Source organism: Vicia villosa, linkage group LG7 (assembly GCF_029867415.1).
Source record: "Vicia villosa cultivar HV-30 ecotype Madison, WI linkage group LG7, Vvil1.0, whole genome shotgun sequence".
In the NCBI taxonomy this organism is placed as follows: domain Eukaryota; kingdom Viridiplantae; phylum Streptophyta; class Magnoliopsida; order Fabales; family Fabaceae; genus Vicia; species Vicia villosa.
Window position 1 is genome coordinate 109,265,941 of NC_081186.1, and position 20,620 is coordinate 109,286,560.

A 20,620-nucleotide genomic window follows, 5' to 3' on the forward strand; every position below is an offset into this window, starting at 1 on the left:
TTATATCAAGATAATAATGACAATTTTCTGAATTGATTAGAATGATTGCACGATTGAATATGATAATGCAAGATCATTTGAGACACATTCATGATCTTGAAAGAATGTTGTGTTAAAAGATCACAAGAGACATATTCATTGATATTTTGTAAAATTATTATTATGTATTAAAGTGTATTATATTAAATGAAATAGATTATTTTTCTTAGCTTTAGCCTAGGGCTCATAAAATGTCAAGGAGCTATCTTATGTTAAGAAATCTACAAATAAAAAATTTATGTTGAAAAAATAGTAGTATTTAAATTCAATTCTATTGATATTAATGAATGATGTTTGCTTCCCTTTTAGGAGTAACGTAGCTTTTGAAGATTATTTTATCTTTTACCCAATAATATTTTGAGTTTGATTATATTTTGAGATTATAAAAAAAATTATTATTGAGATTAACAATTTAGATTGAAACATAATTTTTGGCAAAACATTATTATTGAGAAAGTTGATTCATCTAACTAATGTTGTTTCCTCTTACGGATGCCCTATGGATGCAGTGGAATGTAAGCTTCAGTTATTGTATATTGTGATAAGTGGACAGAATTCATTTTGGTAGAATTGATTCTATCAGAATTGAATTTAACAGAATTGATTTATGTTTGGATACATTTATGTAAAAGTGAATTGAATAATAAATTTCAATATAAAAAACATCCAGAATAATTATAAAAGCAGAAGCTACAAATTCTAACTTCAAGTAAAATCAATTCTGGAAATAGAATCAATTATACTTTTACCTAAACAAACATCTTAAAATCACTCAAAATCAATTCTATATTTCTAGAAGTGCTTTTGGCCTTTCCAAAAGTCAAACCAAACATGCACCAAGAGGAAGCATCTGGTGGTTTAGATGGAATGAAGATAAATGGCCATGGTCATAGAAAATAGCAAGTTTTTGTTTACATAAATAATCTGGTGATAAATATGTATACATATTCTTGGTACCAATTTCAATCAGTATTCTGTTCTGTACTTTACTATTTTCAGTAACTACCCTAATTTGTTAAAATTTTCTTAGTAAGTGTTGTCCTTTGAATTCGGCATGCCTAAATTCACAACTAGACTATTGAATTCCATTGCCCATTGAATATTTACAGCATTCCTCCTTGTCAACCACAATTTCTTACATGATCGCGTTAACTAACCGCACATCTCATTGCTTAATTTCCGTTATTGGAAGATGCTTTTTTCTTCCTCTTGTTCTTGGGCTTCACAGCGTCATTCAGAGTCTTACCTTCATTACTCTGTCCAGCAGTTAGAGCTGGGTCATCAATTGGTTCAGAATCTGCCTTGATTTCCTGCGCTGGTTCTTCCGGCTTAGTCTTCCGGCTTGAATCCTTTCGTTTACTAGGAGTTGATTGTCCTGCTTATTTTACAACAGTTCTAGTCAGTGAAATTCTGTACTCATTAAATTACATGAAGACGAGCATAAATACACCAAAAGCAAAGATGATGATGATGATGATGAAATATTGAAATTTAAAAGGGGAGTCCAACCAAAAGCACCGATGAAATCATCAAGAAAAATGATGCACATTTTACTTCTCAGCCACATAAACACCAATATTACAATGAAGATGAAAGAGAAGTAATTACCACGAGAAGCTAGAGAAGATTTTAGAAGATCTGAATTGACGCACTCTGAGTAGGGATCCCTGAGATGCGAAAGACCAAGTATACATTATTCGTCAATATATCCAAAACTCAAAAGTAAGAAACCATAACGGCCAATAATAATAATATTACTTATTAATTTCAGCGGTTCACTTACTGTGAATACTACTTTAACAAGCTTATGCCATATAGGTTTATGTATTATCTATACATTGGCTATAAATAATAATCTTTCGTTCAATAAATTGTTCTTATAATAGATAATAGATTTACATGAATGAACTGAATGACAAACAAGACTATGAAATTCTTGGTGAACAAACTGTTAGTTCTTGGTGAACAAACTGACACCTTACCAACTTGAGGGACCGCCAATGAAATTCTTTGAGCTTTCATCCTTCTTGTTATTCTGTACTTCTTCTGATGACGTAGCTTCACATTCCATAAAATTCGCCTCATCTTTTAGCTTCAATGGGGCTAGATGGCTACCATCTTTATCAGCATACGATTGATTTTGTTTGGGAGCTAATCTGGCAGTGGTACCATATACATCCACGGCTACAGAGGAAGAATGGCGCTTAATCTTCTGTAGTGCTCTTTCAGTGTTACGCTTTTCAACCTACATCAATTCAGACAATAAAAGAAATTGGCAAACAATATACATTCCATATGTGATTGTTATGGTAATCAAGACAGATTGCCAAAAGCATGCAAAATTTTATAATGGCATCAAGAAAAAAAAGATATCAAAGCACACTTCATTGTGATGAAAAGCAAGCAGAGGTCAACACATAATATAGTTCTTCCTGTAACTATAAATAAACCAACCAGAAGACTTATAAATGAGGCCCTCGAATCTTAAGCATAAAAAAGGAGAACTCACTGCGTCCTTTATCTTGGCTGTAATATCACCAGCTTTAACATGAGCAAGTTTCAAGCAATGCATGATAACCCGTTGAGAGACTCCCTGCCCCCCAGGCTTTTGAATGCTACAAACATCACCATTTGCATTAAGTGTTGCAGTCACGCGTCCAGTCATTACAGCCTCTTCATGGTATGTCGGATCCAAGACCTAGAGAGCATCAAATAAAATCAAAGGACTGTTACCTCGTATATGTAACCATATGTAATAAAAGAGTTAGGGAGAGGGAGAGAGAGCGAGAGGGAGATCTGTACCACAAGATTTTCGTTACTGAAAAATCCAAAGGTGACAGCAATGGGAAGATGATGTATGATTAAAGGAAGTGGCTCGCGCACCTGCAATGCATATTATATAGATAACAGTTACAGAAGCTGAATAGAATACAGGGGCGAAAGGACACACTGTTAAACTGAGGAAGCTAACCTCAGGAGGATGCACTACAACTTGTTGACCATCGTCTCCCCCCAAAGAGCATTCAGGTCTTCTGAATGTCATCAGAGAAGCCAGTGCAGCAATATTTGCAGCATCAACAAGATTCCTGTTCACAAATTAAAACATAAAAACAATTACTTCGTTGTAGATAAGCTAATTAGCAAGTTGGGTTAGAAAAAAAAGAGAACCGAAGCAAAGCTGATTCTCACCCTACATTGTCCAGTATATGGATATCAACGCGAATGGCCCATACAAGTTTGGCAGAAAGAATGCAGAGCGATTCAGTGTCAATGGCTCTACTTTCCCGCAAACCACGGTCTATAATACGTCCTAACTCAACGGCAGATTCTCCAGGACGGCCAGGCTCAAATGAAGGATCAGCCATGGGAGAGAATTCAGTGAAGATGGAAAATGTGCCTTCATTAGGCCTATCTCTGTAAGGCTGCACAAGTTGACCACTCACAAAACACATCACACGTGTCTCACCCAATTGGACCTCCGCGGATCCATCATCCCTTCCAAATTTAATGTTTAACTTGCGATAATCCAACGGGCCACGACCATCCACTCGAATCTCTGATAGCAGAGCACTTTCGATGAATTTCTTTTCATTAACTGTCAACCGCCAACAATTAGCTAATCTTTGCTCCATGCCACTCTGCTTAACAAAAAGAAAAAGGCTGATCACCAAGCAAGAACAAATACAATGGCATGGTGCAGCAGCTATATATAAGAGCCGGTGCAGAAGCAACTTGCAATGGCATCAACCATATAGGATGAAACTAAGTTCAGACATTTTTTACAACAATCAAAAAGGGGGAAAATATTGAATTAAGTTGATAAATTATCACAATGTGGCATGAATATTTGGCATAGAGACAATCATAGAGAAGATGATTACCTTGAAGAATTGAGATCGAAAGCGACGAGAAGAGGAATTTCTTGCGCTGCTGCAAAATGGCAATGCTGTGTGTAGACTAGGGTTTATGGGTTTAAGCACAACGATTTCAAAGGGGGTATAAAAGAGAAACAGGTCTGCGGAAAGCGGTTATACATGACAAATTCTAATATGGATAATCTTTATAAGTGATTTTTGTGAATTAGTACTGGGGTGGGAATAGGCTGGGCCGAGCTAGGCTTTGCCAAGCCTGAGCCTGGCCTGCTATAATATTCAAAGCCTAAGTCTGGCCTGTAACCTATCATAGGCTTATTTTTTTGGCCTGGGTCTGGCCTTTTTGAAGGTCTGATTGGCCTATTAGCCTACTTAAAAGTCTATTTCATTTGAACATTTGTAAATAAGTCATTCAACTCGTCTTTATATAGACTAATAAATTAAAAGATCAATGAGATTAAATATTTGTTTGCATTAGTTTATTTGAGTTTACCTAGTAGCATAAATTTTGTGATATTATTTGTTTGAGAGAATTTATCGAAACAACTTATGACATTGTTCATAAGATTCTTTTCATCTTATTTTCATAATTTCTTCAAGATAACTAAAATTTATTTTTATATTTTTAACTCAAAGTAAAAAATATAATATAATAATAATAAAATTATTTATATGTATTTAAATAGGCCGGCCTCTTAGGCTTAAAAGGCTTTTTATGTGGCCTGTGGCCTAGCCTTTTTAGCTAAATAGGCTTATAAAAAAGCCTAGGCCTTTTCTATTTATCTAAAAAGTCTGGCCTGACCTAGGCCTATGTAGGCTGGGCCGTAGGCCCCTGTTAGTCAGTCTGCCCTATTCCCACCCCTAATTAGTACTTAAAAGAAAATGTTTATAACTCCAATTACATTTGAGATTATCTCTTAGAAGTAAACAAATTGATGATCATTTATATTTTCAAAATTTAGATTTTAGTTTATTAGATATTAGTTTGATTAAAATAAAAGAAAATAAATATGTATTTAGTATCGAATTGACATCAATATTATAATTATTCATAAAATAAAAGAAGAATATCGTCGATTATTGTTAAAATATTTAATAATTTTAAATATTAGTATTTAGTAAACCACTTATAAAAATGTCTATTATTGAACTCATGTTATTCTCGTGTATTGTTATCGATTGTTTTATAATTTTATATTGATTGGTCGTTTTGTTATTGGTTTATAGTGGACATGTTTTCGGTTGACCTACGATCCACAATTAGACCAATTCATATGGGTCAAATCTCTTTTAGGAGTTCAACTCGTTGACGGACAAGTGGACCTCAATCACTTGTCATCGCATATGAGTGTCTCCCTTTCATCTTCAGTATTAAAATTATCATCCAAGTGTCACCCACACTTCATGTCAGACAACCTGGAGACAGTTACAATAGTTTCTCCTATATAAGTGTGACTCTGAGTTTTACTCAAGTATGATTTATTTCGTACTTGCAAAATTCCACCTTATTTCTTATTGACATGAGCGTCGTAGTCGTAGTGCTAACTTTTTTTTGCAAGTACCATTTCCAGTCACCAAAGAACCATTTTAACTACACCAAAAACGTACTACGGTGGTCATCATCACCAGACCAATCATCCTCTACTCTAGTTCAAGATAATTTTCTTGGGAATCGAGATGAAGGTAGTTTATATACAACACACAAACCTCTCAATCTAATGAGACGCATTTTCCAATTGATAAAATTGTGATTGTTTTTCCACCAACGCGAATAATACCTTATATATGGAGTGAAACAAACTTGAGGCTGAAAATATAGGTATATTAATAAATCAATTAAGTGTCAATAATGTGCTAATTAGTAGTCAAAACATGATACAACACCTCTTATTAAGGTATACCATGAAAATTTAACTTAATTCGTTAGTTAATTGATTCATGGCTGAAAATATACCTTAATAATTTATTTTATGAAAAATTATATTAATAAATTATTAATATTGCTATTAATCTTGATTAAATGTGAATTTATTATATTATGGTAATTTCATATGTATTTACTGAATTTAATAAATAATATTAAGTGTCAACAATGTATTTTTTATTTAATATTTTGATAATTTTATAATTATGTCAGTATTTGAATAACTAATATTTTAATTATAAGTTAATAATATAAATAAATGAAAGTGTGTAATTTAGTTGGATTAAGGGTTACAAATAAAATATCAAGGCTTAAATACAGTTTTGACTCCTTAAATTTTTCAATTGCTTGATTTTAGCCTCCCATTTTTCAATGGTTTGATTTTGGTTTCCCAAGTTTTTTAATTGCTTGATTTTGGTTCATAGATGTTAATTGCTTGATTTTGTCCCCTCAAGTTTGTCCCCTTTTGCATTTGATAGTCCCTTAATGACATGTAGGTTAAATTTCTCTTTTTTTTGTTGCTCTTCCTTTTTTTTTCTTATCTACAATTATAACTTGGGACCAAAATCAAGCAATTGAAACAAGAGGACCAAAATCAAACAATTGATAAATTTGGGGGACCAAAACTATATTTAAGCCAAAGATCAATCGTTAGTTGGTCCAGTAGTAATTGACGCTTGACTTGTTAGAAAAGATCACGATTCGGTCCCTACAACTATCTGTGAATTAGTAAATAAATTACCAAACCCATGAATCAATTAACTAACTAATAAAGAAAAAATAAACCTATTTGTCATAGTAAATAAATTACCAAACCCATGAATCAATTAACTAACGAATAAAAAAAATAAACCTATTTATCACCATGGTGCTAATTAGTAGTCAAAACATGATACAACACCTTGTGATTCTGAAAAAATTTCGAGTTAATATTCAGCCTCCTTTTGCCCAAAATATCGTGGAAGTCTTTTGGAAGCCCCCTCCGTGGGGTTGGATTAAATTTAACTGCGATGGTGCTTCCCTTGGCAGCCCGGGTCCTTCGGCTTGTGGAGGCATAGCTAGAGATCATGAGGGTAAGTTTCTCGGTGCCTTTGCCAGCTTCCTGGGTATTACCAACTCTCTCATTGCCGAACTCTCAGGTGTTATGTTAGCGATCGAGTTCGCCCATGAGAAGGGTTGGAGGAACATTTGGTTAGAATCTGATTCTTTAGCGGTAATTCGTGCTTTTTCCACACCTATCTTGGTTCCTTGGCGAATCCGTACTAGATGGGTGAACTGTATTAATATCATTGGTAGTATTTCTTTTGTGGCCTCTCACATTTTCAGAGAAGGTAATAGCTGTGCGGATTCACTGGCAAATATAGGGCTAACGGTTACTGCTTACACTAACTATAACAGTATTCCTAATTTTTTGGGGGCAGATTTTGTTAAGAATAGGCTAGGTTTGCCTTTCTTTAGGTTCGTTGTTCCTTGAGAGGGTTTTGGTTTGGTCCCCCCTCTCGTTTTGTTCTGTTTTTTTGTTATATGATAATCTTATTCAAAAAAAAAAAACTCTTGTTAACACCGATGTGGAGGAAAAAGCTAATTCAGTTTCGGTGTCAAATTAGTTGTGCACCAAAAGTTTCTTTGTTTCGTCTCAAATTTGAGTATGTTATTTCTATCAATTAATTATTTAAATTTTCATATTCATTTTATTTTTCAGCCTTCTTTGTCTCGTTTAAAATATTATTTTTTCAATTCGATTAGTGACATTTTGTTGTTCTTATCTCCATCCATATAAATCTGAATTTTGCAAAACCAACACCAAAACAATCGGTTGAACATAACTAATATTTTCATAAAATTTAGTTTATGTTTAGGGGTAAGTTTCTTTTACCTAATTTCAAAATTGGTATTCTTAGTCTATTTTAATAATCTATTTTTAATTTTTATTCATAAATAATCACAAACGAAACGATTCAAGGATAAGGAGTCAAGAGAATAAAATTTTTGCATCTGACCTAAAATTAATATGTTAAAGCATGATAAAGATATGATCTTGCTTGTGGTGATCACTAAATGCGTCGGGAAGAAAAACATCTAAGGTAAGGGCACTTTCCCATACTTATTATAACGAAATTAATAGTTAGGTATTATAGAATAAAAATTTATAATTGTTGAGATATTACTGTAATTTGTTGAAATATTATTGAGAATGATATTATTAATATAATATAAAATCAAATCTAATATAATAATATCAAATATAATCCAAGTTGTGTAAGCCCAAGCCCAATCCAGATTATATATAAATAGTCATAATCTGTATCATTATACAATTCAATTCATTAATATAATTCTTATTTCCTTTATTCTCTCTATTCTCTCCTCGCTAAAAGTGTCACGCACTAACAAATTGGTATCCAGAGCTTCCGATTATTGTTCTTGAGAACTTCACGTCAGAGATCGTGTTTCTAAGGACGTGAATCAATCGCTGCAAAGATGAATGACACTGATGGCATTCCGAATTCGCTTCCAATGTTTGACGGTAAAAATTGGATCTGATGGAGAAAACAGATGCAATCCTTGTTTAACTTTCATGAAACCCTAGAAGTGGTTACCGACGATGTTCCTAAAAAGCCAAGAAGAAGGATTACAAGGTTGTATATTGCATTCAAACGGTGGTTGATTCTACAAATTTTGACAAAATCTCTCATGTTGAATCAGCGAAGGAGGCGTGGGATATACTTGTCAAATATTATGAAGGAGGTGAGAAATTCAAGGTTGTCAAATTGAAGACCTTGCGTCGACAATATGAATTGTTATCGATGGGAGAAGACAAAGATGTTGTAAAGTATGTGTCGAAGGTGCAAAAACTCGTCCATCTCATGAAGGGTTGTGGTGAAACCCTAATAAGATGATAGTTGAGAAGGTAATGCGTACGTTAACCTCTTACTTTGATCATGTTATCGTAGCTATTCAAGAACCCAATCAACTTGAAAACTTAAAATTGGAAGAGTTTGTTGGTTCATTGGAAACACATGAGATTAGGATTGTCAAAAGGAAAGGATTTCAAGATTCGATACAAGCTTTGCAGGCTCAGTCATGGAAAAAGAATGGTGGTTCCAACAAATTCAAAGACAAATTCGACAAGACTCAAGGCAATAAACCTTGGTCGAACCCTCACAAATAGCAGGTCGAAGATAGAACTTCTGAATCCTTGAAAAGAGGAGGAGGAAACTATCGAAAGGACAAAGAAGATAAGAAAGGTGTTCGGTGCTATCATTGTGAGAAGTGAGGTCACTTATCTAAAAATTATTGGTACAAGAAAGACTACGGATCGACAAAAGGCAAGGACGAAGAAGCGAACCTTGCACGCCAATGTTCAGATGATTCTGAAGGTATGATGGTTATGGCTGCAGTTGCAGATAACCATGTCGAATCCAAGATATGGTTCCTCGATTCAGGCTGCTCGAATCACATGAGTGGTCAAAAGGTGTGGTTGGCAAATTTCGACGAGTCGAACAAGAGCAAGGTAAAACTTGCTGATAATAGTTTGCTGCAAGTTTAAGGTACTGGCAACATAGTTTTTCAAATGAGTAACTCAATTAACAAGCCATTGATAAGCTCTGACTTCGACGAGGAAACTGCCAAAGTCAAAGTTGATGAAATTGCCAAAGAACTAGTTGAAGTTGAAGCAGTTGTTAACATTCCCGACACAGTCGAAGTCGAAGAGGATGTGGCTGATATAAGCCAAAGACCTTAAAGAACTTTAACTCTACCAGCAAGACTTCAAGACTATGAAATAGTCGGTGATGATGAAGTCACACCAGATGGACAATTAGTTCATTTTGCTTTACTTGCACGTGCTGAACCTATCAACTATAGCAAGGCTTTAAATATTCAACAGTGGAACTTAGCTATGGTATAAAAGTTACAGGCAATCAAAAGAAACAACACGTGGGAGTTAGTCGAATTGCGAGCATATAAAAAAGCTATTGACGTAAAGTGGATGTTCAAGCTGAAACATAACGCTGATGGTTCGATCGCAAGACATAAACCAAGATTAGTAACTCGAGGGTTTCTTCAAAGAGCAATGCTCAACTAATGTGAAGTATTTGCTCCAGTAGCAAGATTGGAAACAGTTTGACTAATAGTAGCTTTGGCATGCAACCAAGATTGATCAATATTTCATTTAGATGTGAAATCAATATTTCTGAATGGTCCTTTAGACAAAGAGGTCTATGTCACACAACCTCCAGGGTTTGTGATTCAGAAGGAAGCGAATAAAGTATATAAGTTGCACAAAGCACTCTATGGTCTCAAGCAGGCACATAGGGCATGGAACAAGAAGATCGATTCATACTTAGTAGAATTAGGATTTTTAAAATGCAAATCTAAGTATGGTGTCTATATTCAGGATGTGGAGAAAAATATAACAATCATCTGCTTATATGTCGATGACTTGGTGGTAACTGAAAATAGCTTGGAGAACTTGTCAAAGCTCAAAGAGCTGATGATGAAGGAATTTGAAATGTTGGATCTGGTAAAATTATTTTATTTCCTAGGCATGGAATTTCAAATGTCGAAGCAAGGTATGATGCTACATCAAAGGAAGTATGTCAAAGACATACTCAAGAGATTCAGAATGGATGATTCAAATCCTACATCCTCACCTGTCAAAACAAACTTAAAGTTAGAGAAGCATGGAGAGGAAGACAAAGTCGATGCAACTTTGTTCAAGCAAATTATAGGATCTATAAAGTATATATCCAACAGTCGGCCCGATATAGATTTTGCTGTCGGATTAGTGAGAAGATACACGAGTGAACCAAGAGTGTCACACATGAAGGCTGCAAGAAGAATTCTAAGATACTTAAAAGCATCAATAGAGTATGAAATTTTATTTCGACGAAATTCTGAACACAAAGAAACAACAGTCACTTGTTTTTCAGATGCTATTTGGTGTGGAGATAAGGAAAATCAAAGAAGCACAACTAGATATTTCTTTCAAGTATTTGGTGCTTCAATTTCACGGTGTTCGATGAAACAATTGTGGTGGCATCATCATCATGTGAAGCCAAATATATAGCAGGATCCTATGCTGCATGTCAAGCAATTTGGATCAGATCAATACTTTAAGAAATGGAGGTTGAAATGAAGAAACCTAACCTAGTGTTGCAAATTGACAACAAGTCATCCATAAATTTGGTGAAGAATCCAGTTCTGCATGGAAGAAGTAAGCATATCGAAGCTATATTTCACTTCATGAGGGAAAAAGGTAAATCGAGGTGAACTTGAAGTTAGGCATTGCTTAATTGAAGTACAGTTGGCCGACATTTTCACCAAAGGATTGAAGATCGACAGATTCCTAAATTTGAGAAAGAAATTAAGAATAGTTCAGATTGACTATTTCTATAGTTGTTCGACAACTTAAATTAATGGGGGTATGTTGAGATATTATTGAGATTTGTTGATATATTATTGGGATTGATTTTATTATTATAATATCAAATCAAATATAATCTAATATCAAATATAATCCAAGTTGTGTAAGTCCAAGCCCAATCCGGTATATAAATAGTTATAGTCTGTATCATTATTTGTACAATTCAAAATTCATTAAAAGTGCCTCACTAAAAGTTGTATAATCCTTATTTCTTTTATTATCCCCTCACTAAAAGTGCCTCACGCACTACCATTAATACATAATTGTTCTAAAGAAAAAAGAGACGACAAATTTTAATCTTTGTTAAAATAATGAATACCTGTTAGATATTTTATTTGTAAGTGTGTTGGTGTGATGTGGATAAAATTTTGTGCAATTTCTGATTTGTTATTATTATGCGTGGTCACAATGAGAAGCAGATGAATTGTGTTGGTGTGACGTGGATGAAACTTTGTGTTATTTGTGATCTATTATTATGTGTGGTCGTGATGTGAACCTGATGAATTGTGCGGGTTAAAAGTCTATTAAAAAGATTGAAATCTATTATGTTTGAAGATGGATAATTATTTGAAATGAATTTTAAAATGATGTGTTTTAATGAGAGTTTCTAGAAGGTATATGTATTTCGTGGCATATGCATATTTTTCCTGAGTGGCGGTTTATACCCGGATCATTTAGATTTATGAGCATACATATTCACACGTAAATATATTTGTAAAATTATGGTTTTTGTGAATTTGATTTCTCTTAATTTATTATGTTTTGTATGATTTGTGTTATAATACCATATTGTTTGTTTTATCACCAAAATTTTAGAGATGGGAATTTGCAACGTTTTAAATAGTTTATTTTAAGAATTTTCTTTTATTTACGATTTTTTGAATTTATCATGAATGATTATATTTGTTTAAATATAAAAAAATATCACATACATGGATATCTAATATATGTCTTTTTTTTAAATGTCTATTATATTTATTTACACATAAAATTATAGTAATAGAAAAAATAAATAGAATATAAAATGAAAATCACCTTAACCCCATTTTAACATTTTCCTTAGAAAATTCAAGTGTCACACTCAAATTAATGAATGATAATCTATTGAGAAATTTTTAATACACCTTCATGTGTTTTTTACGGACTTCATAAAAGTCTCATTCAGAATCTGATTAGAATGATCTTTTTAGATGTACCATATCCACGAGTTTCCTTCTGAAACACATGTTTATATGTTCGCGACTCAATTTTCCCCTTCGCCATTCTCATTTTTCCATTTCAAAAAACCCTTAAAATCCTAAAACCTTACGACTCTCATTTTCATCCAAATCAAAAGCTAAAAATTACAACTTATCACAAATCATCAAATAAATAATGAGATATGTTTAATTTATCTTACATTTATTATAAATAGTTTCAAGTGCATATATGAACGAAGAAGTGATATAATAAGATATATTTGTAAGAAATTCAGTAAACAATTTTTCATTAATTATTATTAAATAAAAAATTAAAAATTTGTCTAAATGACATATATGTATCTTTTCACATTTAACTTGAATTTATAGATAAAATGTATATAAAATATGAATAGTAAAAAGTGTAACAAATTAGTTTTAATACAACTTATAAAAAAACTCAAATGCACGAGTAATAAATAGTATCTAGTCAATAATAAAAAATAGAAGAAAAAAATTTAATTAATAATATAAGTGTGTTTTAAAGTTGTGCATAAGCGCTTCTTCTTGATTATCATGATTCAAATGATATTTTGGCTTAATTACACTTTTGGTCCCCCTATTTTCGACTTTTTGAAGTATTAGTCCCTCCATTTTAAAAGCCAGGTTTTTAGTCCCTAAACTTTGCTCCACTTGGGATTTTCAAGGTCCCCCTCCACTTGGCTGCTTCATTAATGATGTGGCATACACAATACACTGACAGTCACATTTTTTCCATTTTTTTTCTGAAATCTAATTTTTAATTATGGATAATTTTTTTTGTTTATTTAAAAAACATTTATTTGTTTTATTGTTTAATTTCCCATTAATTAAAATAGAAATTGGGAAATTAAATAAAATAGGATTTGGAGTTGTTGCACGTTCTTCTTCTCCTTCTAGTATTCTAACGGCGCAACTTCCTTCTCCATCTCTGGCGAGCTTTTCTCGTCTCTCTCCGGCGAGCCTTCTCATCTTCTCTTTCGTTCTCATCTCTATTCCTCATCTTGATTCCTCTCTCAATTTCTCTGCTCCATCTTCGATTCAACACTGTTTTTCAGATTTGACTTCTTCTTTGCGATTTCGATTCCACTGTTGTGTTTGTTGAAACCGTGATGTTGTTCTGTTGTAGATTGTTGAATTTATTCTAAAGCAGAGAGCGAAGATTGTTGTGGTTGCGTGATGCATTTCGAATTCGCGAAGTTGTTGCGAGGATGAAATATGATGTTACGATTCGATTGATGCAGGGAGTTGTGTTTGTTGATTGTGTATGTTGAAGGCTGAAAGAAGGTGATGGTGAGAAATCATGGAATCAGTTTGAGTAAGCTGAAGGTGTTTATTTGTTGTGAATCAGTGTTAGGTTGAAGAAGATTGTGAAGGATTGAATTTGTATTGTTGTGATGAAGTTTGTTTATATGTTGGGTTTTGAGTGAAGTTGAAGGATTGTTGAATTTTGTTTTGAGGGAAGCCGAGAGTTTGGTGAGAATAGTGAAGGGATGCATTGGATAAATATGAACAATGGTGAGGTGTGGTGATGTGTTGTGGAAATGGAAACGTGAATAGATCGAGCTCGGTGTTGAAGCAAAATTGCAGGTTTCCGGTGGTATGAGGTTGTGTTTGTAAATTGCAGGTTTTTGTTGTGTTTGTAAATTGTAGATCGGTGAGTTGAAACAAGATTTGGTGAAGAAGATGAATGGATGAATGAGTTTAAAGGGTTTAATTAATGGGAAATTAAACAATATAACAAATAAATGTTTTTTAAATAAACAAAAAAATTATCCATAATTAAAAAATAGATTTCAGGAAAAAAATGGAAAAAATATGACCTGACAGTGTATTGTGTATGCCACGTCATTAATGAAGCAGCCAAGTGGAGGGGGACCTTGAAAATCCCAAGTGGAGCAAAGTTTAGGGACTAAAAACCTGGCTTTTAAAATGGAGGGACTAATACTTCAAAAAGTCGAAAATAGGGGGACCAAAAGTGTAATTAAGCATAATATTTTTTTGTGACTCAAATGATAAACCTCTCTTTTGAATCAAGTTAAGAAAATCATATCCAAATTTCGTTTTGATGTTTGATTCGAATCACCAAAAGGTATATTCAAATCAAGCTAAAAAAACTTATTTTAAATTTTTTAATTGTAATTCAAGATACACTAAACATGTTGATTTTGTCCAATTTGCTAAGACTAAAAAAATACATTGTCATTGTCATGAGTCTAAAATTAATTTATTGAATGTAAAAGTACCTTAAAGGACAAATTGAATAAGCGAAATAACATAATTACACACAAATTAGAAATAGTGATAAATTAAATTACACACTATTAAATTTAATCAGAACATCAAAATAAAAGATGATACCAAATGCAATTTCACATATGATTGTCTCTATCATCTCCTCCGTCTCTACCAGAGCTCTCTGTAACTTATGTCTTACTCAATCTAAAAATAATCTTACCGTCTCCTTCTCTTCTCCTCACTATTACTACAAAGGAAAAAGAGCCAAATATTCAAAAAACAATTAACCTACCAAATTTTAGAAATATTTAATCACACCGACATATCTACCAAAAAATTTAAAATATTCAGTATGAAATATGTATTCTTGCCAGCATTATGCAAATATCCAGAATTAGTATATGGATTTTTACTGGTTATTTTAAAATTGTCGATAAAGATAAAAAAAATAGATATTTTTAAATTAATAATATAAAATTATAAATTTGATACTGACAACTTAATTTTTTATTAAAAATACAATTTTTTTAAATATCTGATATTTTATCAAAAAATTCGTTAAAGATGCGTAATTATAATGAAAAAACAAAGGTTACTTGTAAATGTCAGTTACTTTTAGCAAATATTGAAAGAAAACTAAATTTCTTTTGCAAAAATGAAAAAAAAAATTGAGTTTGATAAATTAATATTTTGGCTTTGAAAATATTATGATCAAATGAAGGGTTAAGCAAGGGTGCCATGCTGTAGAATATAAAATGTACAAATATAACTATTATTTTGAGCTACCATGAGCTGTTTACCATTTTGTATGACTTCCAAATTCAAGTTCTTCATTTTACACAAGGGCACACTAGTAATAAAACACAACTTTGAAGTCCTTCATTTAACACGAGGGCATATTCTAGAACCAATTATTCATATTCACCACAACCTTACCCCACAAAACCATATAAAAATCTCAAAAATATTCTAAGCCGCTAATAATATTTAACGTGTCAATCTATCCTATGAACCTCACGAGGTAGCTAAAGGCCAAAAGCTAGTTCCCTTTCCTAACACACTCACTTCATCACTACAAATCAATCTTGAACCTTAGTTCAACTTCATTCTCCTTGCATGCTTCATTGCCAGGTTAGTTAGTTACTATACTATAGTTTCAATTTAATATTTGATGTATTAAACTTTCTTTAATGGTGCTAATTTAGTTGTTAAATGCTGCTGATTAGTAATGTTCACTATTCATTTCATTTAGGATAATTTTATGAGAAACCTAGTTTCTAATATTGTCATTATCTGATCATTACGAATCCTCTGAATCCTCTGAAGCTAATGGCTTCAGAGGATTCGTAATGATCCGAGATTCTCTACATTGAATTTGTAATGGTAGTTGAACTTGTACACAAGAGTTTCACAAATGTTGGATTAAATGATTGAAAATTGAAAGTGTTTGGTGCTAGTTTGTAATTAGTCTAATTTTAATTATAGTTGTTTAGAGTACAATTCGGTCGGAAAACCAAACCGAACCATAGTAATAGGTCATTTGAACCGAACCATTTCAATTTACCCAGAACTGAACTGAACCAAATTTAATGGTTTGGTATGCTGATTCGGAACTCCTAACCGTACCAAACCGTTAGAAAAAAGTTTTTCCTAAACCAAATCATTTGTTAAAGGACCGAACCGTAATACTTTTTTCGAATTTTTTAATAAAAAATTTTAAATTTGTTTATAGTATTTTTTTTTTTTTTTAGTTTCGTCGGTTCGATTTATTTGCCATTTGGTTCTGTTTTAGATCTGTTTGTGCAATGTGGTTTAGTTCACTAACCAAACATAACGGTTCGGTTCGATTTATTTGGTTTGGTTCTAGAACTGTTTGTGCAACATGGTTTGGCTCACTAACCAAACATAACAGTTCTGTTATTTTAACTTCGTTATGTTATTTTAACTTCAGTCAGGTTTGGCGGTTTTTTTTAAGAGTCCTAATTCTAATGGACTATTTGTTTTTCAGTATACAAAAATGGCAACAGTGACGGCTTCAAGTAACATAGTATCCAGAACCTCTCATGTCAATATACCAACTGTCTCATGTGAGTCTAAAATGGGACCAATGAGACTTGGTTCCATAAGGAAAGCCAATACTCATAATGGGCTCAGAGTTTTGAACTCGTTGGACGAGATACTAAATAGGACGCCGATTAAAACGAAGGGAGTGCAATCGAGGAAGAAGGGTGTTCAGAGGAAGAGTGTTAGGCCTAAAGGTATTATAGTTTGTGGCATGAATTTGATCTTTGTTGGAACTGAGGTTGCTCCGTGGAGCAAAACTGGCGGTTTAGGTGATGTTCTTGGAGGTCTTCCACCGGCATTAGCAGTAAGCTTATTGTTATGGTTTTCTTTTTCTTGCTGGTTGACATTGAGTGACTAGTGAGAGCGAGAATTTCTCTAATTAATCCTTGTTTAGGCTAACGGACACAGAGTTATGACCGTCACTCCGCGTTATGACCAATACAAAGACGCGTGGGATACAAGTGTAACGATCGAGGTATATTATATTATCCTTGACCAAATGAGAGATGATGTTTTCATTTTAATCTTCATTGGACCTATTTTTCCTTTTATACCGTTGCTATGCGATAGTTAAATGCATTGTATTGTAATCTGTTTATTACAGGTAAAAGTAGGAGATAGAACAGAAAAAGTTCGCTTCTTCCATTGCTTTAAACGAGGAGTTGATCGCGTCTTTGTAGATCACCCTATATTTCTTGAAAAGGTGAGACTATTTCTCTTCTTTTTTTGAATCTATAGACTCACTGTTTTGCTTTCATATACTTACCGATGAATCGATGATGACTGAACATGAAGGTGTGGGGGAAAACTGGAACAAAACTTTATGGTCCTGCTGCAGGAGACGATTACCAAGACAATCAACTACGTTTTAGCATCTTCTGTCAGGTTCTATAACCATATCCATTTCGTTACAAATGTTCTGTTCGCAAATATTGTATTTGTAGCTTTTTATGCTTCTAAGTTTTCTGCATTTGTATCACACTAGTATAATATCAAGAACTCGTTTGTGCCACTATACGATATGTGTTCATATTTCTAAACTCTTAACTTCTGTTTTTCTCATATAATTTTTTTTCTTGGAATTAAACTTAACAGGCAGCTCTGGAAGCGGCGAGAGTTCTGAATCTTAAGAGCAATAAATATTTCTCGGGACCATATGGTATGGATTAAGGTCATACATGAAGTATATGGTTGAAGATCTTTTAAGCATGATGTTTTGATTTTTTCCTATGCAGGTGAAGATGTCATTTTCGTCGCTAATGATTGGCACACTGCCCTTATCTCATGCTACATGAAATCCATGTACCAATCGATTGGCATCTTTAGGAATGCCAAAGTATGTCTAAATTACAACTTGATTATTAATTATTTTCCTATTTTAGCAACTATGATCGACTAAAAAGTTCTTCGAATTTTCTTCCTCGTTCCTTCCTGCCCTTTTTAGGTTGTTTTTTGTATACACAACATTGCTTACCAAGGAAGATTTGCATTCACCGACTATTCGCTTCTCAATCTCCCTGACCAATTTAAAAGCTCCTTTGACTTCCTTGATGGGTATGTTTTTCATAAATTTGTGAACTAACTTATCAATTTAGCATTCATGACGGAAAAAAAGTTTAAGTACTCTATGTTGTTCGAATTTATAGGCATGTTAAACCAGTTGTTGGAAGAAAAATCAATTGGATGAAAGCCGGAATTATAGAATCTCATCGAGTTTTAACTGTTAGTCCATACTATGCACAAGAACTAGTGTCAGGCCCAGATAAAGGAGTTGAGTTGGACAACATTCTTCGCCGAGTTGGTGTTACTGGAATCGTAAATGGCATGGATGTTCAGGAATGGAATCCATCCACCGACAAATATATAAGTATCAAATATGATGCCTCAACAGTAAGAAATAGAATTTAATTTGTATACATCGACTCTGCATGAAATTTGAACTCTACGGCAAATCCTTAACAGAGTTTGAACTAACTCGTCTACTTAGGTATTGGAAGGAAAAGCTCTTCTGAAAGAAGAACTGCAAGCAGAAGTTGGATTGCCGGTTGACAGAAGTATTCCTCTCATTGCTTTCATCGGTAGGCTTGAAGAACAAAAAGGTTCTGATATTCTTGTAGAAGCCATTCCCCAATTTATTAAGGAGGATGTTCAAATAGTAGCGCTAGTAAGTATAACGAAAGAAAAAACGTTAACATAATTTTCTGATCTATTCTTACAAAGATATCTCATTTAAATTTGTTCCGACATTTCTTAGGGAACGGGAAAAAAAGAAATGGAAAAGCAACTTCAGCAACTTGAAATATCATACCCTGACAAGGCCAGAGGAGTTGCGAAATTCAATGTTCCCCTAGCTCATATGATGATTGCAGGAGCCGATTTTATCTTGATTCCAAGTAGATTTGAGCCTTGTGGTCTCATTCAGTTACAAGCTATGCGCTACGGAACTGTATAGTTTCATCTTTTCACTGTCATTTCCTAGTGATTTTCCAACCACGTCTAGACCGTCCGATAAAAAAATCTTCTATGTCAATTTTAATTTATGTTCTTGGACTATGCTAGGTACCTATTGTTGCCTCGACGGGTGGATTAGTGGACACGGTCAAAGAAGGTTTCACTGGATTTCAGATGGGTTCTTTCAATGTTGAAGTAAAACTAATACCTACAAGCTTTCTTGTTGTATGCAATTGTGTTCATAGTAGATTAAGTAATAAGCAGTAACCATTATGTTATTATTCTTAAATATTTTGATGTAGTGTGATGCTGTGGATTCTGCTGATGTGGATGCAATAGCAAAGACTGTCACAAAGGCTCTTGGAGTCTATGGAACTTCAGATTTTGCAGAATTGATCAAGAATTGCATGGCTCAAGATCTTTCATGGAAGGTGAGTTAGAGCCTAATTTCAACTTATTTAAGAATTTTTTTTATTCTATAAAGTGCTTCTAGAGAAGTGTATCAAAATAGGCTCTAAAAGTATCCATCAACTTGAGTAACTGAGTTTTGTTTTGGAATTAGGGACCTGCTAAGAAGTGGGAGGAAGTGCTGTTAAGTTTGGGAGTTCCTGACAGTGAACCTGGAATTGATGGAGAAGAAATTGCTCCACAGGCAAAGGAAAATGTCGCAGCTCCATGATTAAAATAATGATGTGATGAAAGCTTCTTCTAGTTTCCATCTCTTGAAGTTTCATGGAACTTCACCCGAGTGATGGAAGCTTCTTCTAGTTTCAATCTTCATGAAACTTCACCTGAGTGATTATTATTTTTCAAGCTTCTTCTAGTTTCAATCTATAAGTGCATTTTTTCAAGGAGTTAATTATTATTATCTTTCCTTAGAATGATAGATTAGCATTCCTTTTAGTCCGTACTGAACCAAATTGTTGATGTTCAACTCGAACGTAATTGAAATAATTGAAACAATTTGTCTTTCTGAACCGAAATGGTTGTAGATGAAAGAGCCAAGTCATTTTAGAGTTTTGAACTGGATTTTATTTTTAACTCAAGTTTTGAAATGGGGTTATAATCAGTTTCTGATTTAGTCTTAAACAAACAAAGAACTTGATTTACTGAACTTGAAGCTGTAACAACTACACCCTCCAATGGAAGAGGAAAGTAAAAAAAAAAACTGAAGATTATAAGCTTGATTACGCTGAAACAGAAGAACTTACACCTGCTCAAGTTAGCAAACTCCATTTCAACACTCAGCTTGGTTTGCAACCAATATCAAAAAGTTAATTTATAAAAAACATTGAAGTTTAGTTATGGAATTTGATCCGGCAGTAGAAAACTCGACACTTTCCTTGTGATTTTGGCAATATCAGAAATATATGTTTGGATTGGAGCA

The 20,620-nt window shown here is 33.4% G+C and overlaps 2 protein-coding genes across 3 annotated transcripts; one reads left to right on the plus strand and one right to left on the minus strand.

Moving 5' to 3' along the window:
- Positions 1-907: 907 nt before the first annotated feature.
- On the minus strand, positions 908-4,052 carry LOC131618248 (exosome complex component RRP45A-like). Of its 2 annotated transcripts, none has more exons than XM_058889510.1 (8): positions 3,921-4,052; positions 3,229-3,677; positions 3,011-3,125; positions 2,842-2,922; positions 2,549-2,737; positions 2,022-2,284; positions 1,648-1,706; positions 908-1,414 (listed from the first exon to the last, which is right to left on the minus strand). In XM_058889510.1, the coding sequence occupies exons 2-8, from the start codon at positions 3,669-3,671 to the stop codon at positions 1,212-1,214; spliced, it is 1,353 nt and encodes a 450-aa protein (XP_058745493.1). In that variant the 5' UTR covers positions 3,672-3,677; positions 3,921-4,052; the 3' UTR covers positions 908-1,211. The 2 variants fall into 2 exon arrangements, 1 of the variants encoding a protein (XP_058745493.1); XR_009288775.1 differs by having other exon boundaries at positions 1,338-1,414; positions 2,017-2,284.
- An 11,641-nt stretch (positions 4,053-15,693) lies between these two features.
- LOC131616504 (granule-bound starch synthase 1, chloroplastic/amyloplastic-like) lies at positions 15,694-20,136 on the plus strand. Its single transcript, XM_058887849.1, has 14 exons — positions 15,694-15,849; positions 16,727-17,086; positions 17,177-17,257; positions 17,387-17,485; positions 17,578-17,667; positions 17,878-17,941; positions 18,018-18,118; positions 18,227-18,336; positions 18,429-18,672; positions 18,770-18,946; positions 19,037-19,228; positions 19,342-19,428; positions 19,536-19,664; positions 19,796-20,136. Exons 1-14 carry the CDS (start codon positions 15,835-15,837, stop codon positions 19,910-19,912), a joined length of 1,866 nt encoding a protein of 621 aa, XP_058743832.1. The 5' UTR covers positions 15,694-15,834; the 3' UTR covers positions 19,913-20,136.
- The last annotated feature ends 484 nt before the right edge of the window (positions 20,137-20,620 follow it).